The 19,394-nt window shown below is 51.6% G+C and overlaps 1 protein-coding gene across 1 annotated transcript; it reads left to right on the top strand.

The window, feature by feature from the left end:
- The first annotated feature begins 11,115 nt into the window (after positions 1-11,115).
- On the top strand, positions 11,116-11,811 carry LOC136519507 (probable histone H2AXa). The gene is made up of 2 exons (XM_066512900.1): positions 11,116-11,373; positions 11,482-11,811. The coding sequence occupies exons 1-2, from the start codon at positions 11,179-11,181 to the stop codon at positions 11,698-11,700; spliced, it is 414 nt and encodes a 137-aa protein (XP_066368997.1). The 5' UTR covers positions 11,116-11,178; the 3' UTR covers positions 11,701-11,811.
- The last annotated feature ends 7,583 nt before the right edge of the window (positions 11,812-19,394 follow it).

The following is a 19,394-nucleotide window of genomic DNA, read 5'->3' as shown; positions in this document are numbered from 1 at the left end:
GCTGGCGCGTGCGGGTGTTGGATTCAGGACGGTGGCCTGCGGGACTCGGCCGGAAGATGGCCTTTTGGGGGATTTGTGCAGGTGTCTAGCGGCAAAACCATGACAACGGCTTCCTGAACAGCTTTTTTCCCTTTTAAGATAGATGAAAACTTTAATACAACACGTCTTAATCAGCCTGTTCGTTTGGCCGTGGCTTATTGTAAACGATCGTAAATTTTTAGCCGGAACAGTATTTTTCTCTCACACAAATCAGTCAGCAGTACTTCTTTACGAACCAGCAACAATACGAACCAGCCAACCAAACAGTCTGAATACCATTAGGTGGTCAGAAGAGATTTACATGGACGCTCGAACCTCCGATGGGGCTTCCTGAACAGTTGAACCACGTCTATATTTGATTGATTTGTTTTCTATGCTTCAGATAGACAGATACTTCCGTGTTCCCTTGAGCAGTTTTGCAGACGTTTTCTCTCTCTTTCTGTTCACCATGTTCGCTTGGCCGTATTTGGTTTATAAGCCATGACTTATCAGCCAATAAATAGTATTTTTTTCTCACACCAAACCAACCAACAGTACTTTCAGCTATGGCTTATCAGTCAAACAAGTCCAAATGAACGGGGCCATGGTATAAGCCCCCAACGGAACAAACTGAACATGAAGCAGTTGCATGTATATGCAGGCTACGGACTTGTATCACTCAAAAAGCAGGTATTAATTAAAGGGAAATTCATACCAGGTTGACCTTTTAACCGCTACTGTTATTGAACTAAACTCCACTGATCACTCTGTGGTGACAATTATTTTGGCATTGTTTAACAGACTTTGTTAGTCTCAGAAGGCATCAAACATTCAAACCTAGGATGTGTTTAGTTGGTTGAAATTTGGGAATTTGACTACTGTAGCACTTTCGTTTTTATTTGGCAATTAGTATTCAATCATGGACTAATTAGGCTCAAAACGTTCGTCTCGCGATTTCCAACCAAACTGTGTAATTAGTTTTTTTTTTCGTCTACATTTAATGCTCCATGCACGTATCGCAAGATTCGATGTGATGGGTACTGTAGCACTTTTTAGGAAAACTTTTTGGAACTAAACAAAGCGCTAGTTAAGAAAACATCAGCAGATAATGCAATCAGTGACCATAATGTCAATATTTGACCCTCCAGATTTGACACTCAATTTGCATGTCTTTTGAAATTTAACCGTGTGGCTGTGAAATTTAAGATAGGGCAACAAAAGACACCATCTCCTAGTGTTTGAAGAGGGAAATGTCCACACAGAGTACATCAATGTAACCGTTTTGGAACAGAACTGACGGCTTTAGCAGAAACAGCAGGCGTTCTCTGAACTGTTCGATTTGCTGTAAACCTGTAGAGTGTAGAGGCATTGACGTTTCTGTCCGGGTGCAGAATTGTTGTTTGATCCTATCCTTCCCTTTTATCCAGCAGCAAGATCTGGAAACCGGAGCGCATTGTACCCTGGAGTGGAGTCACAGATGTGAGAGGTCAATTGAAAGGATAATTAGTAGATCATGTACACTGATAACACGGGAAACTGAGAGAACGGAGTTTGCACCAATGTATCCTATTTCACATTTCAGAAGTATGTTAGTGTTCTAAGATTCTCTAACTTGAACAGATCATCATTCCTCATGAAAAGCAACAGTTTATATTGTGAAATGGCTTCTACCAGGACATTTTAGGTAAGAAGCTTGGTTAACCCACTTAAAATCGGGAATCGTTTTTAGCATGACCATTGGTTTTAATAGTATTAACACTTCATATCGACCTGTATCAAACTACGAATACAAGGTTACCTTCTCAGGTCCTGGGATGCGTGTTATATATGTGCTGAGGAAAAGCCCCTCAGCGGTGGCATGTACACATATATGGTTACAACAAGATTACAAGGAAATCTCTATAATCAAGGATCACCTCCTATCTATAACAACCGAAGAGATTGGATCTAAGTACAAAGAACCTGGACGTACCAGAGAGATTAACCCCATATTCTAACACTCCCCCTCAATCTTAGCCACTAGAAAGGTTAAGATTGACTCTAAATTGTCTCAGCTTTGCTGCGGTGATCGCCTTGGTGAAACCATCAGCAAGCTGATCTCCAGAGTTGATGAATCTTATATCCAACAACTTCTGTGCCACTCGTTCTCTGACGAAATGAAAATCAATTTCTATATGCTTTGTTCTTGCATGAAACACCGGATTGGCTGACAGGTATTTGGCTCCCAAATTATCACACCATAACCGTGCAGCTAGGGGATGATCAATCCTAAGCTCTGTGAGTAGTTTTTGTACCCACATCACTTCTGCAGTTGCATTTGCTAGTGCCTTGTACTCCGCTTCAGTGCTAGACCGTGACACTGTAGCCTGCTTTCTAGCCGTCCACGAGACTAGATTATCACCAAGAAAGACAGCGAAACCTCCTGTCGACCTTCTATCGTCTACACACCCAGCCCAGTCTGCATCTGAAAAGGCACTAACCATCATTGACTTTGATCTTCTAATTTTGAGACCATAATTCATAGTCCCACGAACATATCTTAAGATTCTCTTTACTGCACTCCAGTGAGCTGTAGTCGGTGAGTGAAGAAACTGACAGACTTTGTTAATAGAGAAGGATATGTCTGGGCGAGTTAGAGTTAAATATTGCAATGCTCCCACCAGACTTCTGTAGCATGTCGCATCCTCAGTCTCAAGCTTTGTACCATCAGTAACACCGAGTTTCTCCGACACAGATAATGGAGTATCAACAGCCTTAGCTTTGTCCATCCCTGACCGAATGAGGATGTCTGCGGCATATCTACCTTGAGACAGGAGTAGCCCCTCCGGTACCTTCTTTACCTCGATACCTAGGAAGTAATGCAAGTCTCCTATGTCCTTCAGTGCAAACTCCCCTCACAAATCTTTGAGTAATGCCTCGGTTGCATCCTGTGAGGAACTTGCAACTATAATGTCATCAACATAAACCAATACAAAAATACTATGGTTACCACGGTTGTAGTAGAACAACGATGTGTCAGCCTTTGATGGAACAAAACCAAGTGCTTACAATCTCTTGCACAATTTTGCATACCATGCCCGTGGTGCTTGTTTTAATCCATAGAGTGCCTTATCTAACTTGCAGACATAGTTGGGATGTGTTTTGTCAGCATAGCCCTGTGGTTGATGCATATAAACTTCTTCTTCTAGAATACCATGAAGGAATGCATTCTGTACATCAAGCTGGCGAAGTGACCAACCCCTAGAGACTGCAATAGACAAGATTAGCCGAATGGTTGCTGCCTTCACCACAGGACTGAACGTGTCCTCATAATCAATGCCATAGCGTTGTTTAAAACCCTTTGCAACCAGTCGTGCTTTGTACCTATCAACAGTTCCATCAGCTTTGCGTTTTACCTTGTAAACCCATTTGCAACCTATGACGTTCTTGCCTTTGGGAAGAGGAACAAGATGCCATGTCTTGTTGCGCAGCAAGGCTTGATGTTCGTTTTCCATTGCTGCAGCCCAATTCTGATCTCCAAGAGCTTCATCGAGGGTAGCAGGTTCTTCTGTTGGTGTACACGTATTCATGCACCAACGCACCGTACCATCGGTACGTATTTTTGGCTTCTGAATCCCATGCTGCAGGCGAGTGATAGGCTGGTGCGGAGGAGTTGGTGCAGGAGATGGAGTAGATCTGGATTCCGCAGAAGATCCCAGAGAGGAAATCTCCACGGACTCTTGCGCCGGCGCTGTTCTTGTCCCCCGCTCGCTGGGATCGTGGTGCGGCTCGGTGGATTCGATGCCGACAACCCGCGTTGCGCCAGAAGAGGAAGACGACGCGCCCGACAGTTCCAGACTCTCAGATCCCGAGGCCGATCTGCCAGAGGCAATCTGTCCCGTGCCAGGCGAATCCAGCTCGGGACATGAGCTGTTCCCGGTTGAGGAGCACATGTGATATCCCCCTCCAATTAGCACTTCCTGATGATTGTCTTCCGCATTTGTTCCTGTTTCAACACGAGCAGCATCAGGGCTTGATAAAACATTAGTAGAGGCAGGAGATAACAAACGTTGGTCATGTAAATTTGCATCCCCAAAATCCGGAGAGGGATTTTTAAGTACATCTGGAAGAAGAGCAAGTTCTGAACGAAGTCGGGCCCCGGCATTTGGATGAAGAGAGGCAAAAGGGAAGACATGTTCATCAAACACGACGTCATGAGATATGTAAACACGCCCTTCCTTCGGATCTAAGCATTTAAAACCCTTGTGCATGTTGCTATAACCGAGGAAGACACATTGCTTAGATCGAAATTCAAGTTTCTTGGAATTATAGGGCCTAAGATTAGGCCACACTGCACACCCGAAAGTGCGAAGAAAAGTGTAATCTAGTGGGCTGCCAAACAAACGCTCATAAGGAGTTTGATCGTCAATCACCTTGGATGGGAGGCGATTGATGATGAACATGGCCGTATTAAAAGCTTCATCCCAAAATTTTAAAGGCATAGAGGAATGAGCAAGGAGTGTAAGACCCATTTCAACGATATGTCTATGTTTGCGTTCAGCTGATCCATTTTGCTGATGCGCATGCGGGCATGAAACATGATGAGCTATGCCTATGCGAGTAAAGAAGGAATGCAAGGCTTGATACTCTCCTCCCCAATCTGTCTGGACAGCACGGATCTTATGGCTAAATTGTCGTTCAACAAGGTTTTGGAAGTCATGAAAACATTGGAAGACTTCAGATTTGTGATGCAACAAGTATAGCCAAACAAATTTAGTGTGATCATCAATGAAACTGACATAATAGTTTTGACGACTGCCTGAACTTGGGGCAGGTCCCCATACATCCGAGAAAACAAGATCAAAAGGATGACTTGACAGACTCAATGACTTAGGGTAAGGCAATTGGTGACTTTTGCCTTGTTGACATGCATCGCAAACCCTAGTCTTATTCGACTCTTGAGCAAAAGGAAGTTTATGACGGTGCAGAACTTGCTGCACAACACGAGATGAGGCGTGGCCGAGCTGATGATGCCATAGGGACGTGGATGGTTTGATCACACCGAGTGCTTGTTTATTTTTAGACGGCTGCAGCGGATACAGCCCGCCCTCACATCTGCCTTTGTGGAGAATTTTCTTCGTCGCCTGCTCCTTGATTAAGAAATGATTCGGATGAAATTCAAGAAATACGTTATTATCTCGGGTAAGGCGATTAACTGAACAAAGACTTTTGTGTGCTTGAGGGACATGAAGGATATTTTTCAGATGAAGATTTGGCGAATACAAATGGCTATGACCAACATTAGTAATCTTCATACCTATCCTGTTTGCAGCATGAACTTGTTCCCCGCCGTGATACCTGTCACGAACGGTCAGTTTCTCCAATTCTCCAGTGACGTGATCTGTAGCACCAGTGTCCATGTACCAGTTTGTATCGACCCCGTACGAGCTGGTTGCAGCTGATGCACTCTTCTGCGGTGGTCCTGAAAAGGATTTGTCAAACCTTTTGTAGCAGCGCACAACCGGATGTCCCTCCTTGCCGCAGAGCTGGCAGAAGACCCCGGGTTGGAATCGTCCTCCACTACGGCCTCCTTTCTGTCCACCACCGCTAGAGCCGCTGCGGTAGCCACGACCACCACCGCGGCCGCCATTGTTGGAATAGTCACGGTGGCCGCCCTTGGCGGCCATGTGTTGCCGAGGAGTGTTGCCCACCGCCTCGGATCTCCAGTCGCTGCTCATGAGCGGCAAGCTGGGCGAAGAGTTCGTTCACGGTGATGGGTTCCACGCATGTTGACACCGCCGTCACGACCGAATCGAACTCTGAGTCCAATCCGATCAGGATATAAGAGACTAGCTCCTCGTCCTCCAATTTGCGCCCAGCAGCCGCCATCTCATCTGCCAACGATTTCATCTTAGCGAAATAATCACTTACAGACGTCGCGCCCTTGGACGCGATGGCGAGTGCCATCCTGGTGTTGATGACCCTCGCCCTTGACTGGGACGCGTGCAGCGTTCCGATGGCAGCTCAGGCCGACGCCGCCGTGGTCACCGTGGTGACCTGCGAGCCGATCTCTCGTGAAAGGGATGTCAGCAAGTAGCTGAGAACTTGTTGATCCTTGGCCACCCACTTCTCATACTCGGGATTGATGACGGGTGGTTCATCATCCGTCTTCTTGTCGCCCTTTGGGGCGAGGTACTTCTCCGGTGGCCGAGCCGCCGGGTCGATGAAGTGTTCGGCCTGAGCACCTCTCAGGGCAGACAGGACTTGCGCCTGCCACATGGCATGATTGCTCCTAGTGAGCTTTTCGGTGACTGGAAGGAAACCAAGGGAGATGGCAGCGAGCGCCGTAGAGGAAGATGGGAACGCCATACTACGACTCCGTTAGGAATAAGGCTCTGGTACCATGTGAGAATAGGTGAAAACTAGGTTACCTTCTCAGGTCCTGGGATGCGTGTTATATATGTGCTGAGGAAAAGCCCCTCGGCGGTGGCATGTACACATATATGGTTACAACAAGATTACAAGGAAATCCCTACAATCAAGGATCACCTCCTATCTATAACAACCGAAGAGATTAGATCTAAGTACAAAGAACCTGGACGTACCAGGGAGATTAACCCCATATTCTAACATGACTGTCAATACACCTTAAACTATGAATAGCCCTTTAGACTGAACTCCAGCAAAACTATCAAAGTCATAGATGGGAATCTGGAATACTTATCATTTGCTGCTCACTGATACTATCCAGTGGATCAATTTTCAGGAATAATTACCATAGATGGATAGCCAATAAAATGCCTTGAGAAGCAAATCCAAAATAGTGTGACCAACCACTTAATTTGATTCAAAACATACTTATACCATTATGTCCCTATGTAGAGATCGTAATACAGAGCTCAAATTGTATTAAGTTTCTCTATCCCTTTATATGCATCATACGTTTCACTGAACTTTCCAAATCTGAGTTCTATCAGCAGAGCATCTATATGGTTCTCACCTGGTGAATCGACCATGAACGCCAGGATGATGGTGGGATCATCTCTTAAAGGCAGGTCGGTGAGGAGAGGGACGGGCCGGCCAAGGTCGCCTGCCTGAACACACAGAGTCATGTTCTCGAACTGGACACCCAATCGATTTGCTATCTCATTTCCCAGCTCAGTCAGACTTCTCCCATCGAACCGCAGATGTGTCCATTGCCCGTGTTCGATGCGTCCATTATCACCAAACCAAGCATGACTGAAAATGATAGTGACCAACTCCAGGCAGCCTTCGGGCCATCGCTGTTTCAATGAAATTGCAAGATGCAGGTGACACAGACGAATAGAAAAAACAACTCAAGCAGAGTAGTGTAGTAATTTGGCATAGATGACACGAATAGCAGTCCCCAGAAACATGACTAGTTTCGTCAGCAAACATTTCAACAATCAACCAGACATTAAGCAATGATTCGTCAGCAAACATTTAAACAATCAACCAGACATTAAGCAATGATCTCAAATAAGAAAGAATCTGGAGCTCAGGAGAACATAATAGTATGTCAGAGAGTTTATCTGCAGAAATGCACTGAAAGATTCAGCAAGTACAACAGGGAACTATCAAATCGTGCAAGAATTGAGCACAACAGGCAGCGGTTTGTTTGCAGAACTACAAAAGAAGGCCCAAGCAATAACTTCGACAGGCGCTACCAAGGAAATCCGCAACAAGAGTTCACGAAACAGCATTGTGGAAGAATCAGCTAAGTGACCGCAACAAGAGTTCACGAGACAGGCGATATACCAATGTTTAATCGTTCCCATGTCCCATGTCCCAAGTCCCAAGTCCCAACCGGACCCAATTTGCAGAAGCAACAAAGAACTGTGCAAAAAAGGAGGCGGGCTGTGAGCTTACGATTGCAGCGTTTGGTGGCCGCGGCTGGTACGGTGGCCTGTCCGCCGTCAGGGGGATGACCTGGACCTCCCACTCCAGCATGGAGCTGATGCTGTTTAAGTCGACGCACCCGTAGGTGACGCCCTTGTTCCACCGCAGGTACCGCCCGTTCGCCCGGAGCGCACACGGGCCACCGTCCGTGGCGCGGAGGAGCACGACGCTGCCGCGCTTCCCCCTAGTGACCGACCATTCGATGTGGTGGTCGTCCGGAAACTCGAGGATGCACTGCGCGACGTAGCCGCCGATGTGGCCGGATCGCGCTGCGCTGCGCGTGGCGGAGAGGTACCGGCCGTAGGCGCCGCGGAGGAGGACGCGCTCGCTGAGGACCTGCACGGCCCACGCCGTGTTGACCATGTGGCGGCGGTGGTCGATGGAGACGCCCCGCCCGTCCTCGTTGGCGAAGAGGTACCCGCCGCGGCCGCGGTTGCGGAGGCGCACGTACTGCCCGTCTTCGAAGGGCGCGACATCCTGCGTCTGCGCGGGCGCGCTGCTTGACGACGCGCCGACGGCGCCGGTGGCCGAGGAGCTGGCGCCCTCGTCCACGCCGCGCGCGGGGGCGGGGCCCTTCGACGACGTCGCCGGGCGCCGCTCCTCGTCGCTGTCTGACGACTCGATGCCGAAGAGCTCCTTGGCCGACACCCACATGGCTTCAGAGCTAGTAGCAGCGGTGCACTTGCCTTTGTCCATGGCGCGGTGGTGGGAGGGGGCGGAGGGCTCCAGCAAGAGAGCAATGGAGGCAGGGTGGCGTTGCTGCGGCGGTTATCCCTGTGCCGCCAGTGCCAGCTGTTTAAATAGGCCGCTGGCACAACGGGAACGACGTGCCCAGACCCTGCAGGGAGAAAAAGACAAAAAAAAAACTCAAGCTTAAGTCCTGATTTACAATAGCAGAGTAAACTAATATTGTAATAAGCAATTGTCCTGATTATCCTAGGATCATTCTTGTTCAATAGCTACGTTCTATATACGTCATCTTAATTATTCATGGATCATGTTCTCTTTCTCAAACCAATCCGACCAAAAGAGATATCCTAACAAACTGGGAACTTATAAAATTGTCAGATCCACGTCTCACGTACCCGTTCCTCATAAACTTTGTGACTTAACTCAAATACTTTCAAATACGAATACATATAACCACAAAATTCCTCGAGTGATACTTCAGATATGATATGAGTAGATATCAATGTTGATATCAATATATATCTACATTTGAGTATCTAGATCCCGGTATTAAATATCCATATTCGAATACGTTCGGACAATTGGTTGGAAATTTTAAGTATCTAGATCGATCATGATACTAAATATCTCTAAAAAATAATGCTCATAGCAAGCAAGTCAAAAAATTTCTGTGAGCATAGACAAGAGCGGCCATTTGGTCAAACGACATTACGAACAAGAGCATGCCAATAGCACGACATTACAGAACAGAAGCAGTCAATAGCTTGGGTGTTTGGTTTAAGAAATGAGTTAGTCCATGGTTTTGTCACTCCTTATTTTTCTTGTTTGATTTATGAAATGAAATAGGTTAATTCATCGTCATCTCATTCCTCACAACCTAATAATTAATACTAGTACGAGAAATGGAGTCGTTCCATCAAATTTAAAAAATGAACTTATAATGCACCATTTCATCTAGAACAAATTAAAGCGGACCATGTCGTGTCGTTCAACAAGATCAATTTGACGTCCAGCACAACACTAGGTAAGTTAACCATGTCATAAAACCATCACAACAAAAAGGGAAAACAAGAAAATCATAGTTTTCAGCAAGGCGCTTGCCTAGGCGCACTTAAGCGCTAGGCAGAGGGGCCCCACCTCGTCTGAGGGGGTAGGCGGAGGATAGGCAGCGTGTCCTCATATCCAAAGTTGCACTGTCTGAGGGAGGGGCAGCAGGTGGAGGGTGGCGGCGAAGGTGACAACCACGGCTACGAGGAGGGAGGGCGGCATGTAGTGGCCAAGAGGAGGACGGGAGGATGGCAGACGGTGCTGATGGGTGACGGGCGCGATGGAGAGGAGGTAGAGGCTAATATATGTCTACGTACAAAACACCTAGAAAAATATCTTAGAACACATAGGCCCGCATAGGCTCTAAGCGGAGGGTCACCGCCTAGAGAGGGCCTAATGTAACCTTACCTAGTCGTCGTGCGATCAGAGTTACTCCAACACTGGCCAACTTGCTCCTAAAGCTTGCAAGTCGGAGAGTGGATTACGGGATGGTCTTAATGACTCCTGTAGAGAGCACCACCTTGAGACGGTAGCGGCTCAGACCGCTTGCAAACTTTTGGTGCCAATCTTTTGGCATGATAGACGTGCAGAGAATGTGTCAACATGCGCTGCACTCAAGCTTTGGTAGCCACCACAAAAAGTAGTCGTCGTTGGTTGTTGCGTAAAGATCGACATGCCACATAAAAACTTGTTAATTTCAAGGCGATCATCACACTCATGGCATTGATTTTTACTACCGCACCTAAGGCTTGGCAAGATGCACCCAGCAACCAAGTGGCCTCAGAATCTAAACACAGTTTAGGACTGTGACAAAACTAGGTCACTTCCAATATATATACTGAAGAGAGAAAAAAACTTAGTTGTATTGTCTAATTTCTAGTGATAATTTAGTAACATAGATTAAGGGCATGTTTGGATCCCATACATTAAAAACAATATCTAGAAAATCGCTTCAAATTTCATTATTAGATTATTTTCTAGTTTCTCTCAAATCCTTGGAACCAAACAAGACCTAAGAGAGAAGTCAAAATATCATGGAATAATGTGAGATTCAATCCCTTGTTGAAGGATTATTCACAAAAACTTTGTAAATTACTAAGATATAAGTATAAAATATAATAGTAACACCGTCGTATAAATGGTATAGGTCCCTAACAAGGATTTTTGTACTACTATATAGTATTTGCGAAGGACCCATTTAGCATTATTTCGGATACACTATTTCGTTATTTTCATTTCTCATTCACGCTACAAAAGTACAAAATGAAAATACACAGCCAGTCAGCCTAGGGTCAATGGGCCATAATCATAGGAAAGCATTTCACACCATGGCCGAGCTGGCTCGCCACGTCACTGATCCGTGCCTCCGAACTCCCAGCCAATCACAGCGCGCCTCCTACTAGAACCCTAACACTATAAAATCGCAGGCGCCGCCCGCCCCTTCCACCAATAACCCTTCATTCTCCACCGCGCTCCCAACCTCGAAGAGTTCGGAAGTTTCCAGACCCCCAAAGCGTAGCGTCGATGAGTTCCACTGGAGGCGGCGGCCGCGGGAAGGCGAAGCCAGCGACCAAGTCGGTGTCGCGGTCCTCCAAGGCTGGGCTGCAGTTCCCCGTCGGGCGCATCGCGCGGTACCTCAAGGCCGGCAAGTACGCGGAGCGCGTCGGCGCCGGGGCCCCCGTGTACCTCTCCGCCGTCCTCGAGTACCTCGCCGCCGAGGTAATCGCTCGACCCCTCTTCCTCTCTCCCTGTTTTCCAGATCTGCGCTGGTCCAATCTCGCTGTTTGAATCTCCGTTGTGAATGTATTGTTTCGTGGGTTTTCGCAGGTGCTGGAGCTGGCCGGGAACGCTGCTCGGGACAACAAGAAGAACCGGATCGTGCCGCGCCACATCCAGCTGGCGGTGCGAAACGACGAGGAGCTGAGCAAGCTGCTGGGCACTGTGACGATCGCGGCCGGCGGCGTGATGCCGAACATCCACTCGACTCTGCTGCCCAAGAAGGCTGGTCACAAGGGGGACATCGGCTCCGCCTCCCAGGAGTTCTGAGCGCGTCGGCGGAAGGGGGAGAGAGATCGTCCCTGCCTCTGTCTTGTCCGCGTGGTGATGCTTGATCTCTGCGGTTTTTGGGGTGGTGTTTGATGAGTTGGGACTGTTGGGGTTTGTGGGATGTGAACAAACGCAGCGCGTTGTTTCATGAATCAATGAATGGATATAAGAGTATTATCATGATTTCCTCTCTGCTTGCATTTGAATTCGATTTGCTTATCCTATCGAATGGCGCATTGTATCAAACTGTATCAAACCTGATGATGGGACTGTCTGTATTGGTTCTGTCTGCGAACTCTGCATCCTCTGGTTTTGGGCTTCCAGTAGAAGTTGGGGTCGATCGTAAGTTGTGGTACTATTTCGCATTTTAATCCGCTTTATCTATCTGAACTTCACCTGTTGATCGGACTTCTCGTTGCGAGGTTCTAAATTCTGCAAATGTATCTTCTGTTAACTGCTTTAACTGTTGGTACGGCTTCTTGTTGCGAGGTTCTGAAATCTGCAAATGTATCTTCTGTTAACTTATGTTTTCCTTTTGCATTGCCGAAGATGCAAGAGACTATTCTTATGTTTCTTGTTGCGAGGTTCTGAAATCTTCAATTGTATCTTCTGTTAACTTCTTATGTTTCCTTTTGCACTGCCGAAGATGCAAGAGACCGACGTGTAGTGTACTCGTGTAGTGTATCTTGGGCAATAGGCCTCGCCCTTGTGCAGGAGTTTCCTCGCCCTTTGTTTTGTGCACGAGTTTCTGGTGAGTCTGCACTTAAGATCACTGTTCAGTGCCTGCAAATGGGATTGCCCTGAAAGCTTCTTAAGATCAGACTGATCAGCTGCAAAGGGGACCCGAAAGCTTCTTAAGATCAGAATGATCACTGCCTGCAAATGGGATAAAGGTTGTTCTCCTGTTCCACTTCCCTTCCCTGCTTGTTCACGGTGATCGTGATTCCCTTTTGCTTTTGTTCTAAACGGCTTCCCTGTTTGTTCACGATCCTTTTGCCTTTGTGCTAGGGGTGTTTGTTTGACTAAATTTTAGTCTATGTCACGTCGGATGTTCGACACTAATTTGAAGCATATTTAATAGACTAATTGTAAAACTAACTGCACAAATTGAGACTAATTTGCGAGACGAATTTATTAAGCCTAATTAGTCTATGATTTGACAATGTGGTGCTACGGTAAATATATGCTAATGATGAATTCATTAGGCTTAATAGATTTATCTCGTAAATTAGTCTCCGTCTGTGTAATTAGTTTTATAATTAACTCACGTTTAATTCTTCTAATTAGCATCCGAACGTAGTAACAGGGACTAAACTTTTATCTGGAACCAAACACTCCTAATTAGCATGTTGTCTCCCTCTCATGATGAGGACCTGAAAGGAGCTATGGGTGCAGGCTGGGCCATACTGTATCTGCCATTGTGCCATGTAAGCGTATGTTGGATCATGGGCCTTGTTATGTTGAGACCAACTGCTATACACAATACAATGATAGCCGCGTGCCAGCGTAAAAACCAGGAGCCTGGATCGGAAATGCTGTGTGTATACGCCCCTTCATGGCCTGCGTACGGGTCTAGTAGACATCCCGCTTTCGTCACATTCGCTGCTCCTGCCGCATGCCCTGCTCCGCCGCCTCTCCCGTCGCTGCTCCTGCTCCGCCGCTCCACCCCGCAGCTCCTGTCACCGCTCCTGCTGCTTCGCGGCTCCCACTCGGCTGCCCGCCCCGTCTGACTGACGAGCGCCCTCCGCACAAGGAGAAGCGTCGGACCCTGGCGCAGAAGCCCACTAGCCTCGCCTACTACTACGGATGCGGCCTCACCTACTGCTACGGATGCGATGCGCCGGCACCCTAATGCAGACCTCGCCTACTGCTACGGATGCGGCCTCACCTACTGCTACGGATGCGATGCGCCGGCACCCTAATGCAGACGGCGGAGGAAGCCGCACCAGGATACGATGCATGTTGCAGTGTACAGTTTAAATATTTTAGAGGTATATTAGAAGTGTTTCATACGGATATTACAAAAGTAGATTGGTGTGTTGTAAAAGTAGATCGAGATGTTGCATATTTACGATGATTGTACACGTATTCCCTCCATTTCCTAAAGAAAGTCGTTTTGGACATTGACACGGTATAAAAAAACAACTTTGACCACTACTTTTTTCTATAAAATATAGTATATATATACTTTTGTAAAACTACATTTCAAGATAAATCTACTTACATCACTTTCATATTATTAAACTCAACCTAAAAGAATTTAGGGCTTTTTGATCCAGACCATTACAATTCTTTAGGTTTTGAGTACAATTTGTCTATTTGGAGATCTACTATTATAATTCTATTTCTTCTTCGTCCATGTCATTTTCTACGCCTGCCATGTATACGGACCCATTGTTAGATGCGTATACGTACACACTGGGCGCGAGGCGGAGCGAAGGCAGAGCGAGCGACGCTCTCGCCGCGGCAGCCACCCGCGAGGCGGAGCGGCGGTGCTCGCGCAGGCCTGCGTGCGAGGGAGGAGCGCATGGGCGGCCATCCCCGTAGACCTCACCCGCCGACCTCCTCGCGGACGCGGCGGCCATCGCCGCCGCCGTTGTCAACGCGGAGTCGGCCTCTGCGGCCGTCTTCTTGGGCGTGTCCTCCCTCTCCATCGCCGCGGCCACGGAGCGCGTCGAGGTCGAGGACACACCACGGCCAGGCGCTCGAGACGGAGCCGCAGCAGGCGCACGTCGTCGAGCTCACCGCCCACGACCGCCTCTGCGACTCCTGCGGCTGAGCCCAGGCCGACCCGGACTAGTGGCCCACCGTTGTGCCGGTGCGCCAGCGCGTGCCGCCGCCGTACGCCCAACCACGTCAAGTCGCAGCTCGTCTGGTATTGCGGCAATGCACGCCGCCGTTGTCCAACGCCGGTCGGACAACGTGACCTTCATCGGTCTGCTCTTCGCGCGCAGCCACACCGGGCTTGTCGACGCCGGCCAGGCTCACTTTCGTTCCATGGTGGCCGACCACGGCATCGCTCCCGGACCAGATCACACTACGCGTGCATATTCGACTTGTTAGGCCAGGCAGGGAGGCTGGACGAGGCCATGGACCTGCTGATACGGAGCTCCACGGAGCTGGACGCCGCGGTGTGGAAGTCGCTGCTGTGCGCGTGCCAGGTGCATCGGAACGAGGAGCTTGCCGAGCGCGTGGCCAAGAGGGTGTAGAGGCTGGACCCGACGGACGCCGTGCCATACGTCATGCTGTCACCACTCGGCGGCCAAGATGGTGTCGAAGACGCGCCACTCGTTGGCACCACGGTCGTATCAGCTCCTGTTCAGCCGCGGCTGTGTGATCGAGTCCGATGTAAACCTGTGTTCCCGCTCATCTTTCTTTGGTTCAGCTAGAGTTGAGCTCGGCCTGGTTGTTCAGAACCTCCCGAGCGCGTCCTTGTATTCAGGGCCACGGCGTGCACGTTCGTTCACGTCGTGGCGTTGTCTGCCGCAGCTTGCGCGTGGTGGCTTGGTGCGTGGGATGGCACGCACAGATCGGGCCATGATGAGCATGGCGTGCATGGCGGAGCTGAGGCTAGCTCAGCCTTTCGTTTTCCCTTTACAGTTAGTAGCTCATTGTGTATAAGTAGGAGAACTTAATACAGAAAACGCTGACACACGAGTTTCGTGCTTCCGCACAAAAAAAAATTCTTCTTGTGTTCACTTTGTTCTTGAGTTCACCGTGAGATTGAGAGCACGCCGGAGTGAGTCCGGCTGACATTTGGTACCAGAGCCGAGATCACGCCGCCGGCGCCATGTCCGAGACTCCATCGAAGAAGAAGGAGGTTACTCCATCGCGTTCGCCGCGCCGCCGCCGAGGCCGCTCGCACACTCGCCGCTCTCGCGCCCGCAGCGGATCGCGCGTCCTGGAGCGCATTGTGGAGCGTCCGTCCGCGAGCGTCGCGTGGCCGATGCTCACGCGATCCAACTACCCCGAGTGGGCGTTGGTCATGGAGGTCAACTTCCAGACGCTCCGAGTATGGGACGTCGTCGTCGACGCCATCGACAACGATCCTGACGAGGACGACTACCACGACGATCGGGTGGCCATGGCGGGCATCCTGCGGTCCGTACCGCAGGAACTCTGGAACGCACTCGCCGTCCGGCGCACGGCGAAGGAGGCATGGGACGCCATCAAGATCCTCCGGGTCAGCGACGAGCGTGCGCGCGACGCCACCGCGCAGCAGCTCCGCCGCGACTTCAGCAACCTCGCCTTCAAGGATGGGGAAACCGTCAGCGACTTCGGCGTGCGGATCACCACTCTCGCCACGAACCTGCGCACCCTCGGCGACAACATCTCCGAATCCGAGGTAGTTAAGAAACTGCTGCAGGTAGTGCCGGAGAAGCTGTCCCAAGCCGCCGTCTCCATCGAGATGTTCTGCAACCTCCGCACCATCTCGATCGAGGACGTAATCGGGCGCCTTCGGGTGTTCGAGGACCGCAGCAAGCAGAAGTCCGTCACGGACACCATGGGGCGTCTCCTTCTCACCGAGGAAGACTGGGAGGCGCGCCGCAAGGCTCGCCGGGACCAGGACAGCTCCGAGCGCAGTGCGGCGTCGAGCTCCGGCGGGAAGAAGCGAGGCCAGCGCGGGCAAGGCCGCGGACGCGGGAAAGGAGTAGGCGGCTCCACCTCGCACGACGGGAAGCAGGCCGAGCCCAACTCCGGCAAGGCAACGAGGGCCGACCAGTGCAAGCGCTGCGGCAAATACGGCCACTGGGCCAAGGATTGCCGCAGCAAGCCCAAGGCGGAGGCCCATGTCGCGCAGGCTGAAGAAGATGCCGAGCCTGCCCTGCTGATGGCCCGCGCCACAGTCGTCCCCAATCCGGTGCCAGATCCCCACGGCGCCGCCACCACTCCGCCGCCGGAGCGCCGCCCCCTTCGCGTCATGGAGGGCAAGGTCTTCGCCAAGCTGGACTGCGACTCCGAGCGCGACGACGGGGTGTGGTACCTCGACAGTGGAGCTACGAACCACATGTCCGGCAGCCGCAACGCCTTCATCGACATTGACACGGCGGTTCGCGGCTTCGTCAAGTTTGGCGACGGGTCGGAGGTCGCCATCGAGGGCTCCGGCACCGTCCTGTTCGAAGGGAAGACCGGTGAGCACCTCCTGCTCACGGGGGTGTACTTCATCCCCAGGCTCACCACCAACATTGTGAGCCTCGGGCAGCTGGACGAGGGCGGCTGCGACGTCCACGCCAAGCACGGCGTCCTGCGCGTCCGCGACGAGAATGGACGCCTCATCGTGCGAGTGAAGCGCTCGGCGAACCGCCTCTACCTGCTGCATGTCAAGATTGCCCGGCCGCTCTGCCTGTCTGCGCGTTCCACCAACAGCGCGTGGCTCTGGCATGAGCGGTATGGGCACCTGCACTTCGACGCCTTGCGCAAGCTGGAGCTGCGCGGGATGGTCCATGGACTGCCGCATGTCGACCACGTCCACCAACTCTGCGCTGACTGTGTCACCACCAAGCTGAAGCGGAGTCCGTTCCCAGCGCAGGCAAAGCGGCGTGCCGAGGGACTGATCGATTTGGTCCATGCGGACCTGTGCGGCCCAATCACGCCGCCAACTCCCGGCGGTAAGCAGTATTTTGTGCTGTTCGTGGATGATCGAAGCAGGTATATGTGGGTGGCCCTGCTTGCCGCCAAGAGCGACACGCTTGCGGCAGTGAAGAAGTTCCAAGCTCGAGTGGAGACGGAGACGGGCCGGCGACTGCGCGTTCTGCGTACCGACAACGGAGGAGAATTCACCTCCGTGGAGTTCGAGCTGTACTGCGCCGAGCACGGGGTTGAACGGCAGCGCACCGCGCCGTATACACCCCAGCAGAACGGCGTCGTGGAAAGGCGGAACCAGACGGTCGTGACGATGGCGCGTAGCCTGCTGAAGAGCCGCGGCGTGCCGTCACTGTTCTGGGGAGAAGCGGTGGCCACGGCTGTGTTCCTGCTCAACCGGGCGCCCACGAAGGCGCTCGACGGCGTCACCCCGTTCGAGGCCTGGAAAGGCAGGAGGCCCAATGTCTCCTTCTTCCGTACCTTCGGCTGCGTCGCCTACGTCAAGTCGACAAAGCCGTACCTGAAGAAGCTCGACGATCGTGGCACGCCGGTCGTCTTCATCGGCTACGAACCTGGCGCCAAGGCATGGCGCTTCTACGACCCGGCGTCGAGGCGCGCCGTGGTGTCCAGGGATGCTGTCTTCAATGAGCAGGCACCCTGGAGCTGGAAGGACGAGGAGATGAACACGGAGGCTGAGTTCGTGGTGGAGGACAACATCGTGGAGCTGGACGCTGGGCACCACGACGCTGAAACCGGCGGCACTTCTGAGGTCCCGGCGACGCACGTGTCTGCTCCAGGCTCGCCCGAGGCTCAAACTCCCGCGACGTCGCCCGCATCATCTGCGCCCGGTCCGTCCACACCTGCGCCGCCACCGATCGAGCTTTCCCAACCTGATTTCGTGTCCCCTCCACCGAATGCTGAGGAGTACTGGGACGCGGACACGGACGACGTGGAGCCGCGCTACCGCACCGTCGACAATGTCCTTGGCGCGGCAACTCCACCGGGCTACGCCACGCGCCAGGTTGCTGCTCAGCTCCATCTGCAGATTGAAGAAGAGCCGGCCACGTTCACTGAGGCCGAGAAGCACGAGCCCTGGCGCAACGCCATGAAGGAGGAGATGGACTCCATCGAGTGCAACAAGACGTGGTGCCTGGTGCCACTGCCTGCGGGTCATCGTCCGATCGGCCTAAAGTGGGTGTTCAAGGTGAAAAAGGATGCTGTCGGTGCTGTGGCAAAGTACAAGGCGCGTCTCGTGGCGAAAGGCTACGTCCAGCAACCCGGCATCGACTTTGATGAGGTGTTCGCTCCTGTCGCCCGTATCGAATCGGTGCGGCTGCTGCTCGCACTCGCTGCCCAGGAGGGGTGGCCGGTGCACCACATGGACGTGAAGTCCGCGTTCTTGAACGAGGAGCTGCGCGAGGAGGTGTACGTTCGGCAGCCTCCCGGATTCGTCGTCAAGGGGCAGGAAGACAAGGTGCTGCGCCTGGACAAGGCGCTCTATGGTCTCCGCCAGGCGCCGCGTGCCTGGAACGCGAAGCTCGACGCGACGCTGAAGGTGCTCGGCTTCACTCACAGCACCTCGGAGCATGCAGTCTATGCCCGTGGGGAAGGCGCGTCGCGGCTGCTGGTGGGCGTGTACGTCGACGACCTCATCATCACCGGGAACGACAACACCGAGATCGCTTGGTTCAAGCACGAGATGCGCTCCATGTTCAAGATGAGTGATCTTGGCCTCTTGTCCTTTTATTTGGGCATTGAGGTGCAGCAGGCGGAGGACGGCATCAAGCTCTCACAGGCGGCGTACGCATGCAAGATCCTGGAGCGCGCGGGCATGGGTGGCTGCAACCCGTGCCATACTCCGATGGAGCCTCGCCTGAAGCTGTCGAAGGAGAGCACGGCGGCACCGGTGGACGCCACTGCATATCGAGGCATTGTCGGCTGCCTCCGGTACCTGGTGCACACCAGACCTGACATCGCCTACGTCGTCGGCTACATCAGCCGATTCATGGAGCGCCCAACCACCGAACACCTCAACGCCGTCAAGCGGGTGCTGCGCTACGTCGCCGGCACCATCGACCTTGGGTGTCACTACAGGCGCGGCGGAGGCAAGT

The sequence above is a fragment of the Miscanthus floridulus genome, chromosome 2 (genome assembly GCF_019320115.1).
Source record: "Miscanthus floridulus cultivar M001 chromosome 2, ASM1932011v1, whole genome shotgun sequence".
Lineage (NCBI taxonomy): Eukaryota > Viridiplantae > Streptophyta > Magnoliopsida > Poales > Poaceae > Miscanthus > Miscanthus floridulus.
This window is presented reverse-complemented; position numbering and strand designations above follow the sequence as displayed.